The 12074-nt window shown below is 36.2% G+C and overlaps 1 protein-coding gene across 5 annotated transcripts in view; it reads left to right on the forward strand.

Annotated features, from left to right (window-relative positions):
• ATP13A3 (ATPase 13A3) overlaps positions 1-12074 on the forward strand; it is an 89529-nt gene that overhangs the window by 60707 nt on the left and 16748 nt on the right. For all 5 annotated transcript variants that reach the window (XM_081796600.1, XM_081796599.1, XM_081796602.1 and 2 more), the window contains 9 exons: positions 698-873; positions 1868-1990; positions 2074-2153; positions 2970-3012; positions 3100-3209; positions 3507-3603; positions 4524-4596; positions 6416-6593; positions 8212-8399. In XM_081796600.1, coding sequence (XP_081652726.1) covers positions 698-873; positions 1868-1990; positions 2074-2153; positions 2970-3012; positions 3100-3209; positions 3507-3603; positions 4524-4596; positions 6416-6593; positions 8212-8399 — 1068 coding nt within the window. The remainder of the gene's footprint in view (positions 1-697; positions 874-1867; positions 1991-2073; positions 2154-2969; positions 3013-3099; positions 3210-3506; positions 3604-4523; positions 4597-6415; positions 6594-8211; positions 8400-12074) is intronic.

Raw genomic sequence — 12074 nt, forward strand, 5'->3', positions numbered from 1 at the left:
GTGGCTTTGGTTCCCAAGGGGAGTCACTCTTGTCATAGGAGGATGTCCTTGGAAATAATGTGTGGGAATTGGGGGAAGAAGTAATATTGCCCTTCCGTTCTGGCAGTAATGAACTTCTCATACCTTTGCTGGCTTTTCACATATGTTTATATTTTCTTCTCTTGAGCCTGTCCTTACAGGGCTTCTTTTCAGTTCTTGCCTTTTCACAACGGAGAGGTTCTCTTTATATCTTGTAAAGATTGCATTCTTGTTACCTTCTTTATCTTTTTGCTTTTGTAATCCATTCTTTTTTGTTTTTTTTTTTTCCCTGTGATCTTAGGCATTCTTGTACAGACTACCGATCACTCTTGAGTTATTTCAACAAATAGTTTTTGAGCACCTGCTGTGTGTGTGACACGGTGCCAGGCATTGGTGGGTGCTACCAGTGCATGACAAAAAGATTCAGAATGTATCTGACTTTAAAAAGTGTGGGTAAGAGTGGTCTGTTTAGCATATGTGTGCTGGAGTTATTTGAGGCTTCCTTTGAAAAGTATGTTTTGATTTTTGGTATTTTGAAGCTCCAAGGATAAGACTGTACAGGATCCTCATTTTGCCAAGCGTAGTCAGGGGGTAATAGAGATTCTGGATAAGTATTGTTGTCAAGTACATTTATGTTTCCATTTTAATTTTAACATATTGTCAATATTTTGAACATTAGGTGACAACATGTTGACTGCTGTCTCTGTGGCCAGAGACTGTGGAATGATACTACCTCAGGATAAAGTTATTATTGCTGAAGCATTACCTCCGAAGGATGGGAAAGTTGCCAAGATAAACTGGCATTATGCAGACACCCTAACACAGTGCAGTAATTCATCAGCCATTGACTCGGAGGTAATGTCAAGATGATTTTTTCCTTTTGAAGCTTGCTTGTTTGAATTTAGTCTGAAGAAATAAAAAGTGGTGCATTAAAATACAACACAACAAAACATAAATGAAAACAGACGCCTGGGCTGTCTCCTCAGAGATTGATTCATTAGGACTAGGTAAGACCCAGGTACCTCAAATTGTGGATAGTTAGCCAAAGCTGAGAAGCACCATTTTAAAGTATGAGAATCCCAGGTATTTATCCTATTTTAAAAGTAGCGATAAATGATACAAGTGGTCCATAATGTTTCATTCATGCATTATTTCAAACTGAAGCTGATATTTAGCCTTTGTTTATTTGTTTGAAATAAACATCACTGGATGATTACCTTAACATTGAGTTTCTTTTCACTTTCAAAAAATGTTAAACTTTGGTTGTTTTATGTAAAATATCAAATGAAAGAATTTAGTTTTAGATCTTATTTATTTGTTTATTTATTTATTTATATGTTTATTTTTGAGAGAGACAGAAAGAGCGAGCCTGAGTTGGGGAGGGGCAGAGAGAGAGGGAGACACAGAATCAGAAGCAGGCTCCAGGCTCCAGCAGAGAGTCTGAAATAGGGCTTGAACTCACGAACTGTGAGATCATGACCTGAGCTGAAATCGGACACTTAACTGACTGAGCCATCCAAGCACCCCACAGATCAGATATATTTAAAATAGGATTGGGGCGCCTGGGTGGCTCAGTCGGTTGAGCATCTGACTTCGGCTCAGGTCATGATCTCACAGTTTGTGAGTTCAAGCCCCGTGTCGGGTTCTGTGCTGACAGCTCGGAGCCTGGAACCTGCTTCGGATTCTGTGTTTCCTTCTCCCTCTGCCCATCCCCCTCTTGTGCTCTGTCTCTCTCTGTCTCTCAAAAATAAATAAATAAATGTAAAAAAAATTTTTTTTTAAATTAAAAAATAGGATTGTATTACTTGGTTTGGCTGCCTAAATATTGTTTTGAATGTCTTGTACATAGGCTATTCCAATTAAATTGGTCCATAATAGCTTAGAGAATCTTCAAGTGACTCGTTACCATTTTGCAATGAATGGAAAATCATTTTCAGTGATATTGGAACATTTTCAAGACCTTGCTCCTAAGGTTAGTGACTTGGGTTTATGTATGTTTGTGTTCACAAGAATACATTGCGAATAGTATTTTAAAGAAATTCATATTTTTTTCAGTTGATGTTGCATGGCACTGTTTTTGCTCGTATGGCACCTGATCAGAAGACACAATTAATAGAAGCATTGCAAAATGTAGAGTAAGTATTGGTGGTGTTTTATTTTTATGAATTGTAATTTCATTTTCAAACCCAGAAAGGTAACTGATATTTCATGTGTATAGAATTGTCACCTGCAAGATAGATGATAACTCTAAGTGCCTCTTTACAAGAGGCTCATGTACTCATTTATTTAGCGAAAATAAATATCCACAATTCCTTTTCCAGGTAATATCTTTTAGATAGAGTTCATTTACTCAGCTTCTAGAAGTGACTTTATAGTTTCTGTAAATAATTATGTTTCCAGTTTTAAAGGGAGAAATCTTTGCTGATAACTTTAAAAGTAGGTTACTAAAGACTGTACAGGCCCAAGACCTTTGTTCAAATAATAAACTATTTGCCCAGCTTGTGACAGAAATGGGACAATAACCCAGGTCATTTGACTTGCAAGCTGGTGCTGTTTACAAAAGCAAAATGCCTGTGGTCAGTGTGGTAAAAAGATTCGTCAGTTTCAGTGGGGAGGTCTTGGTCTGTTAGCTGTTCATAATGTATTAGAAAATCGTTTTTTAAAAAAATTTTTTAGTGAAAAAATTTTTAATGTTTGTTTATTTTTGAGAGAAAGAGAGTGTGAGCATAGAAGAGGTAGAGAGAGAGGGAGACACAGAATCTGAAGCAGGCTCCAGGCTCTGAGCTGTCAGCACAGAGCCCGATGCAGGGCTCAAACTCATGAAGTGCAGATCATGACCTGAGCTGAAGTCAGACACTTAACTGACTGAGCCACCCCGGTGCCCCTGAAGAAATATTAAGTTAAATGTTGTTTATTTTAAAAAATTAATCGACATAATTTTTGTTTCTCAGTTACTTTGTTGGAATGTGCGGTGATGGGGCAAATGATTGTGGTGTAAGTATGGTTTTTGTGATTTATAATTCTTTCTCTACCCAAGTCCCATTCACAAAACTTAACTCCTTTTCTTCTTCAAACCATTAGGCTTTGAAGAGGGCACATGGAGGCATTTCGTTATCAGAGCTTGAGGCTTCAGTGGCATCTCCCTTTACCTCCAAAACTCCTAGTATTTCCTGTGTGCCAAACCTTATCAGGTAGCACAAATTGAAAATTTTCCCATTATCTCTTTGTGGCTTGCTCTAATAATGTAGAAAAAAATTATAGAAATGAGCATGAATTTGTTGTAATGGTGTATTAGTATATTCTATACCTTAGTTACCAACTGGTTGCTACTTTTCATCTCTTTCAGTTCTGCTTTGGTTTAGTTCTTTTGGTAGAAAAGTGCTTTGTTGTAGCTGTTGAATGTTGCTATTCATCTGTCAAGATATAATTGTGATTTGGAAGAGGAATTCAAAATGCTTTTATTCACATGCCAACATTTGTTTTCATAGGGAAGGCCGTGCTGCTTTAATGACTTCTTTCTGTGTGTTTAAATTTATGGCTTTGTACAGCATTATACAGTACTTCAGTGTTACTCTGCTATATTCTGTGAGTACCAACATTGCTTATAGAGATGCTGCTTAGTGTTAAGGCATTTAAGCTAAAAAATTGAGTATGTATGCATCTACTAATTATGAAACTTACATAACTAGCATCTGTAAGTTTTCTTTTGGTTTGTTATATTTTGAGTAGCAGATTGAAAATCTCATTGATCTAGAATAGCATTTTCTTTAAGGCTGACAACTGTGGCTAAAGCCTCGTGAATAAAAGATGATTGTATTCTTTTTTTTGCCTTTAGCTCAGATTGGGCGTCTTTCTTAGAACTCTTCAAAATGTCAAGCTGTGACATATTTCAGAATTGTAGTTAACCTTGAGATACATTTTCAGAAAAGGTCAGAATGACAAAAGATGTTTCAGCAGTAGTTTGTAGGACTTTATGCACTTGGAGAAAAAGTGTAAACAGTGATGTCCATAGGTAATCCACTGGATTTTATAATTGAAGTGAGATCACTTTAGAATTTTCTCAAAATTAACATTAGTGACATGCCAGGGAGTCTTTGTGAAAATATCCCTTCTACCTTGTAGAAAGTATCAGGAGGGATGGTGTTAGATATTAAGGAAGCTTTGAGATACTAATTTTCAAGAATGTTGAATATTGTGAGCAAAAGCTTGTGTTTCCTTTTTGCCAAAAGGTTTAAGATTTATATTGAATGAATTTTTAGGAGATGCCTTTTATATTAATAAATTGAATGTTTGCAAACGTATGTTCTATGTCACTAATATCAAAGGCAAATGTGTTTTAATTTTTAAGCAAGTCCAAGTGTCATTTTAAAGTTGTCTTTATCGGGGTTGAGGGGGAGTGCATGGAGGGGGGCAACTGAAACCAAGGGAGGAAAATCTAAAGCCAGGGAAAATGGTATAAAAATAATTTCTGAAAACTAATTATGTTTTAAAAATCACTTCTGTAGATCTTAAGTAACCTAGGAGACTTCCAGTTTCTCTTCATTGATCTGGCAATCATTTTGGTAGTGGTATTTACAAGTGAGTATTTTGCTTTACTATCGATTTAAAAGCATATGAAATTCTGATGTAACTCATTAAACTTTGGTAAATTTATATCAATAATTATAACAGTGCATACTTCTTCAGATTCCCTGTAAATATGTTCTTTTACTACTCATTGTTTTCATTTGCCCTATTTTATTGTTCTCTGTCCATGTTTTTCTGAAATATTTGAGAATAAGTTTGTGTTATCATGCCCCTTTGTCTCTGAATATTGTGTATATTGCCGTAAAACAAAGCCATTCTCTGACATAATTAAACATAGTTATGGTGCACCTGGGTGGTTCAGTCAGTTAAGCGTCCAATTTCGACTCAGGTCATGATCTCACAGTTTGTGGGTTCGAGCCCCGCATCAGGTTCTGTGCTGACAGCTCGGAGCCTAGAGCCTGCTTTGGATTCTGTGTCTCCCGTTCTGTCTGTTCCTCGCCTGCTCGTGCTTTGTCTCTCAAAAACTAAACATTAAAAAACAAAACAAAACAAACCATAGTTATAAAGATCAGGAAATTTAACACTCATACAATATTATCTAACCCACAGCCCATAATCAAGTGTTATCATATATCCAAATAATATCTTTTCTACTTATTTTGTTCCCCTAGTTCTCTAGACCAGGATCTAACCCAGGCTCACAAATTTCATTATCTTTTCTCTTTAGTCTTTTTTTAATCCAGAATATTACATCAGCCCTTTTGTGGGCATCTTGATGTTGACATTTACGAAAGAAGAGAAACCAAATATATGGATGTCTGATGTAGTCTCTTTAGACTTGGGCTATGAATTCTTGGCAGGAACATGGCAGAAGTGATGTTGTATCCTCAGTACAGCATATGAGGAGACACAAGATGTTGGTTTATTCTGGTCTTTGTGATTATATAAAAATAAGTAATGATGTAATGGGATATGACCCATTTAGTCAAATGAATATTCACAAGTTCATATTGGAAATAAATAGGGAGAGAAGGGAAAGCTCTTCCTGAGAGTAAAATGCAAACTAATAAATATAGAAGGAATGATGGGCTTAGACCATGAAAAGACCCTGATCTGATTGATCTGTTAAAACAGCTAATTCTATCCTGTGCATTAGACCAGCATCTCTGGCCTCTACCCCTACGTGCCAGTAACACAGCCACGGTTGTGACAACCAAGAATATCTCCAGACATCGCCAGATGTTCTCAGGGGTCAAAAGCATGTTGGTTGAGAACCACTGGATTAGATCGTCTTTAGTGGATACTAAAACTGGCGAGTGAAAGTTTAATGAGGAACAGGATTTTTACATAGTTTCAATATCTTTTTACAAATTACTTATCAATTATAAAGAGGAATGTTGTGGAGAAACTTGGGGGGCATCACCTTAATAAGTGATCAAAGCCTTTTTTGGTTACGGTTATGTTTATATAGCTTCCAACCTTTGTTAATGTCTTTTTAAGAGGAGAAAATATGTATTATTACTGTAGATTTGCAATTAAAGATTGAGAAATAAATAAATTTTTAGTTGAACATACAAGGATGGTGATTGAGGTTGTAGTTTATGTTTAGTATTCTTTTTACCTATACTAGTGTTTCTCTGAATTTCAGTGGGGTAATGTAAAAGTACTCATGAAAAAAATAGTACACTTTTGAAAAAGCCTAAATTGTTTACTTTTACAGATTACTTAAATCTGTATGACATCTGGATTGGGTTTTGGACAATTTTTATAGTAAAGATTTGTTAGAAATAAATTTAAGTTCCTAAATGAATCTGAGTTTTATTGCAACTAATTTAGATAAAAACTCCTCCTGTTTTTCTTCTCAATATAGTGAGTTTAAATCCTGCCTGGAAGGAACTTGTGGCACAAAGACCACCCTCAGGTCTTATATCTGGGGCCCTTCTCTTCTCCGTTTTGTCTCAGATCATCATCTGCATTGGATTTCAATCTTTGGGGTTTTTTTGGGTCAAGCAGCAATCTTGGTATGAAGTATGGCATCCACAGTCAGAGTAAGTTGGTCAGTCCATTTAAAAAATGTGTGTAAGATATGTGTAACATGTATGCATGTAAAAATAAGTTTTAAAATTTATATAACAGTTCACAGGCAGCTTGATTAAATAGTTAAATTATTTGGCTTATATTTGATTATAAATATTATGGTAACTCCTTTTATCTGTAGAAAGATGGTCAGGCAAGGTCCTCATGGTCACTACCAAGATGAGGATATTGGACCAGTTTCTTAATTTGCTAGTGAACTTTGCTTTCCTTACCTGTAAAGTGAGAAAGTTGAAATTAATCACTAGAGTCTTTCCTAAACCCAGAATGTTTGTGTGTTGAACTTTTCTACCCTAAGTTTAGGAGATAGCATTTTAAAACAAACAATAGAAAAAAACTCGTAAAAAAAGTGCCAAGTGCTTCTCTTACTTATAGGTAGAGTGTTCTGTCAGTGACAAATTATGATAACATTATTTTAATTAATCAAACATGTAAGCCATTCACTAAGGTAATTTTGTAGAATTAAATTTTTAGATGCAAACATTTATTTATAGTTTGCTTATAATGAAAGGAGATTGTCTTTAAAAGTTTCAGGAAACTTGGGGCGCCTGGGTGGCTCAGTCGGTATAGCGTCCAACTTCGGCTCAGGTCATGATCTCGTGGTTTGTGAGTTCAAGTCCCACGTCGGGCTCTGTGCTGACAGCTCGGAGCCTGGAGCCTACTTCAGATTCTCTGTCTCCCCCACTCTCTGCTCCTCCCATGCTCATGCTCTGTCTGTCTCTGTCTCTCAATAATAAATAAATGTTAAAAAAAAAATTTTTTTTTTTAAAGTTTCAGGAAACTTTAAGAAATTTAACATTACTGTTTGCTTATATGTACATATGGACACTGCACATAAAAAGAAATAGATGGAATTGTTCCGGAGTATCTTTCCAGAATTCATTTGTGGCAGATTAACATTTTGTTACTACTTGCCTGTGCTTATGTAGTTAGTGTTTTAGTAATGGGTATTACCTGTGTTTGACTGTCCTGCCCACCTGGGAGTAGAGCTCAAAGAGCACCATACATCGGTGAGAATATTGAGGGTCGTCTAGGTGCCAGGTGCTTTCCTAGGCGTTGACAGAGTCATCCTTCATTCCTTAACAGTAACCCTGTGATGGCACAGGTGGTATCCACACTTATAGGTCAGGAAATGGGCTCAGAAATAAAGTAATATTTCCTCGATTAAGCCAAAAAATTGGTAGAGCTAAGGTCAGACTTAAGGTCTGTTAACCTTTACTGTGTTAAAGTTACTCTCAAAATTTGATTTTTTAAAAAATTTTACCCCAGTATAATCCACATACAGTGTTATATTCGTATCATCCTTAAATTTAAACAATGAGTGGGGCTTATTTATTATGACGTTTCTTCTAGTTTTTTAAACTGATTGGAATGTGACTAAAGAGAAGAGACACTTAACGCTGGTGTTGCCTGTTCCATATATTTTACCTTGGTGTTGTTGGATCTCTTCCTCTAAGCACCACCTTATTTCTATTTATGTTATGATAGTGATTGAGGACAGTGAAGGTAAAATGGGTTACTTTTGGGAAGTGAGTATTGTGTTTAGTAATGTAAACATTTTTTGTGTTCTAGTGCTTGTAATACGACGAGAAGCCTGTATTGGAATTCTTCATACTTGGACAATGAAACCAAACCTGATACACATAATATACAAAATTATGAAAATACCACAGTGTTTTTTATCTCCAGTTTTCAGTACCTCATAGTGGCAATTGCCTTTTCAAAAGGAAAACCCTTCAGGCAACCTTGCTACAAGAATTGTAAGTTTGGCATTTGTTGTGATTTCTTTTATCCTGCTTCCTTTCTTTAAAAATAATGTAAGAAGAGTAGAGTTGAAACTGTTCTTTCAATGTGAAATAGGTCTTCATGAATAGAATGAACCTAGTGATTTAGATGTTTACTGTCTTGTTTTGTTCTCATGGGAGCTGCCAGTCTAAAGTTTAAAATTGAAGCCACCCTGTTCTAAACATTCCTGGTTTTCACATCCTATTGCTTCTGGCTCCAGCTTTTATTTTTACAGCGCGTTGCAGACAGAGTTAGAATTAGAAGCAGGAACAGAGGATCTTCAGTTGGAACAGTGGGTATTGCTCTCTGCTGCTGGGCGGTCTGCACAGTGCCAACTGTCTTCCTGTCATTTTTGACACTGGTGCAGACAGTGTTCACCTGCAGTTCTTTCTTTCTGTCACCTCTGCATCCACTGCCGAAAGGGCCAGTAGAAGGGAGTCTTGTGCCAATGTCAAACTTGTCTACCTATGGCAGTAGGAGATAGCATTTTGATTAATCAAAATCGGAGCTTATAGGGAAAAACATCAATTGCCAATTTTTTTAAAAATTGAGAATATACTAATATCTGGGACAACTTAATTTTTTTCATATAAAACTTCAGATATTTGCAATATTATAGAATGAATAGTAGTTATTCTTTGTTGTAGATGTAAAGAAATGCTGTGTTCTACTTGGCAAACTGGTCACAGATTTCGGTAAATTATACCTGTCACGTTAGTTTACAGCGCATTTTCACATTATTTTATTCTTCTACCCTATGTGGTTTGTAGGTCAAGTTTTATTGCTTCATACATTTGGACAGGTTAAGATGATTCAAGTATCAATATTGTCATCTGTTTTTACTTTTTTTTTTTTTTTTTTTTTTTTTTTTTTTCACAAAAACTGATATTATCTAATAAGTAGAAAGTATATTACTGAGACCATATTGGAAGCATGCTTTGGGACAAAAAGCCTTCCATAGAAGGTCAATCACTTCTTCTAAGAGGACTTTGTAACTAAAGTTAGCTTTAGTTGAGGTGAACTTAGTGAAAGTGATGTATGTGTTTTAGTTTTAGTTCCATATTTTTAAATTTCAAGGAAATATTTAGCATGCCCAAGGTTAGCTGAAACATCTGTCAGAGAATAATGCCTCCCCCCCCTTTTTTTAATTAAGAAAACTGGTGTTCAGACTGTTTGGTAAGCAAGACAGCTGTGTCAAGAAAGTTAATTTTAGAGGTCTGAGAAAATCCACCATATCCATGCTTCTCCAATTAAAAAAAAGATTGTTTTCCTATTTTAAACGCATCTTTTGTGTTATTTGGAAAACTTCAAAAAACTTAAAGGCTTTGTATTCCCATTTAATTTTGTATTAAGATATTTTATATTCCAATTTAATTTCAAATTCACGTGAATAAAAAATAATCCCAATTGTTGATCACTGGCCTATTTTTGTTAGAACATGTATTAAAAATTGTGGTTTGGGGGCGCCTGGGTGGCTCAGTCGGTTGAGCGCCGACTTCGGCTCAGGTCACGATCTCGCGGTCCCTGAGTTCGAGCCCCGCATCGGGCCCCTGTGCTGACAGCTCAGAGCCTGGAGCCTGTTTCAGATTCTGTGTCTCCCTCTCTCTGACCCTCCCCTATTCATGCTCTGTCTCTCTCTGTCTCAAAAATGAATAAAAAAAAAAAAAAAAAACGTTAAAAAAAAAAAAAAAAGTTAAAAAAAAAAATTGTGGTTTGGCAGAAATATAGCCACAAAACTTTTGTCCTTAATATAAGCAGTTTGTGCATGTCTGTCAGTGGATAAACAGAAGTGCATGCTATCTTAAAACATGCCTGGTAGAAAATAAAATAGGAACACTAAAGTCAACATATACATATTTTGCTAATTTTCACATCTTGTCTCCCTGTCATTGGAGTCTCCTAATCTTGGAGTTACTGATGAATAAAGAAAGAAAAGTAGAAAATAGAAGTGACAGAAATAAAGTCTAACTTTATAAAGGAATATACAACGTAAAGTATAAATATAGTTGAAATGAATGGAGAAAAGGTTAAGGCTTTACTAGAGTTGACATTAGCTTTTCATTTTTTACTGTAGAATAGACAGTTAACAGTTCTTTGCCAGGACTTGCTAGTTGCTGTTCTCTGTATCTAAATAGTAAAATGTATGAAACCTATCTTGAGATTACTGTTTTTAAAAATTAATATCTGTCTTAGGCATTTAAGGCAGTCTCTTCAGAGTTGGGTTTTTTTGGGGGTTTTTTTTGTTTTGTTTTTTTTTTTTTTGTTTTGTTCTCTTCTACTGGTTGGATTCTAAATAAAACCAAATTTCAGTCTGTGGTGACCCATTTTCAACTTTAGCTTAGCCCACTTATATTTTCTCCTTTGACCATGCTATCATTTCGAGGGCCATGATGATGCAGACTTAATTCTTACACTCTCATTTAACTAGATGTGATTTCTTGGGATTTGGCTTCAGTTTTTGCTCCGGTTTCTTGACCCTTATAACTCCTGCTTGTGACATACAAGTCCTTTCTCAGTCTGTGAAGACATCACTACTGAACTGCCAGGATCTCTCTTCCTCAGGGTATATGCATTTTTTCCGGTTCATCTGCCAGGCCTGAATTGGTTGGAGCAGATACTTAGAGGCCCTGCAGGATAAGCTGGCCTTTCAAAGATAAGAAACTGAATAAGAAAGGGCGAGGGGGTGGGGGGAGAGGAGGGAGAATTAGGAATAAAAAGACTTGAAATTTGTGGTTGTGGGTCAGAAGATCCCAGTTCATATTTTTTGAGGAAGGAACAGCTAGAGAAGTAGATATCAGAGTCGTAAACAAGTTTGTAGGCTTATTTATCCTATGTAAGGGTTTATTTTTGAGTCACCATACCAAGGGGAACATAAAAGAAATCCTTCTGGTGCTTGATTTTGTTGCCACATTCCATCAAAATGGTCTGGTATCATCAACAACAAATCTGTGATGCCCTAAGCTGGGACATATTTAATAACTTTAATTTACTTATTGCTTTGCCTTTTAAGGACTAAGTCTGCTCTTTCCTATGGTATCCTCATCATGTTAGTTAAAATACCTTGACTCCAAAGGACTTGTTCCCTGTTCACACAGCTTTGTGGTAGAATCTAAATCTTTAACTTACGGAACATTGTTCCCTGATCTCCAGTTACCACCAACACAGAATTTGTTTTGATTGCTGTCTTCTGGTGAAGAGCATTACTTGTACTTCAGTAGCAATGCCGGCGGAGTCCAGGAGCAGAGAGCACAGTTTACTAGAAACTCTGTACCTCTCAAAAACGAATACCTGATTTTCTCGTTCTTGGTTTCCCTATTGATCTTTCCATTGCGGTGGTTATATACATCTGCCAACCATGCACCTCCCCGTCACATTTCTTTGAATAGTGCCTCTTTTTCTCCCCTGGCTAAACAGAGGAGAGGTTCAACTGCTCATTTTCTGCTTCACATGGAAAATCTTGGCAGATTTTTAGAGGTGTGATCAAAGGTGTGTCTTTCTAGGAGAAAGACAGGAACGTTTGAGAAACACTGTTGAGGTAGATGTAAGACATTTGTGAGCCTGAGTAAAGGAAAACAAAAAAAATTTTTTTTTTTCTGGCAACATGTCAGGAAGTAGATTGCAAATCTGTTTTGCTTATGGCTGTAAAAATG

The sequence above is a fragment of the Panthera onca genome, chromosome C2 (genome assembly GCF_046562875.1).
Source record: "Panthera onca isolate mPanOnc1 chromosome C2, mPanOnc1 haplotype 2, whole genome shotgun sequence".
NCBI lineage: Eukaryota > Metazoa > Chordata > Mammalia > Carnivora > Felidae > Panthera > Panthera onca.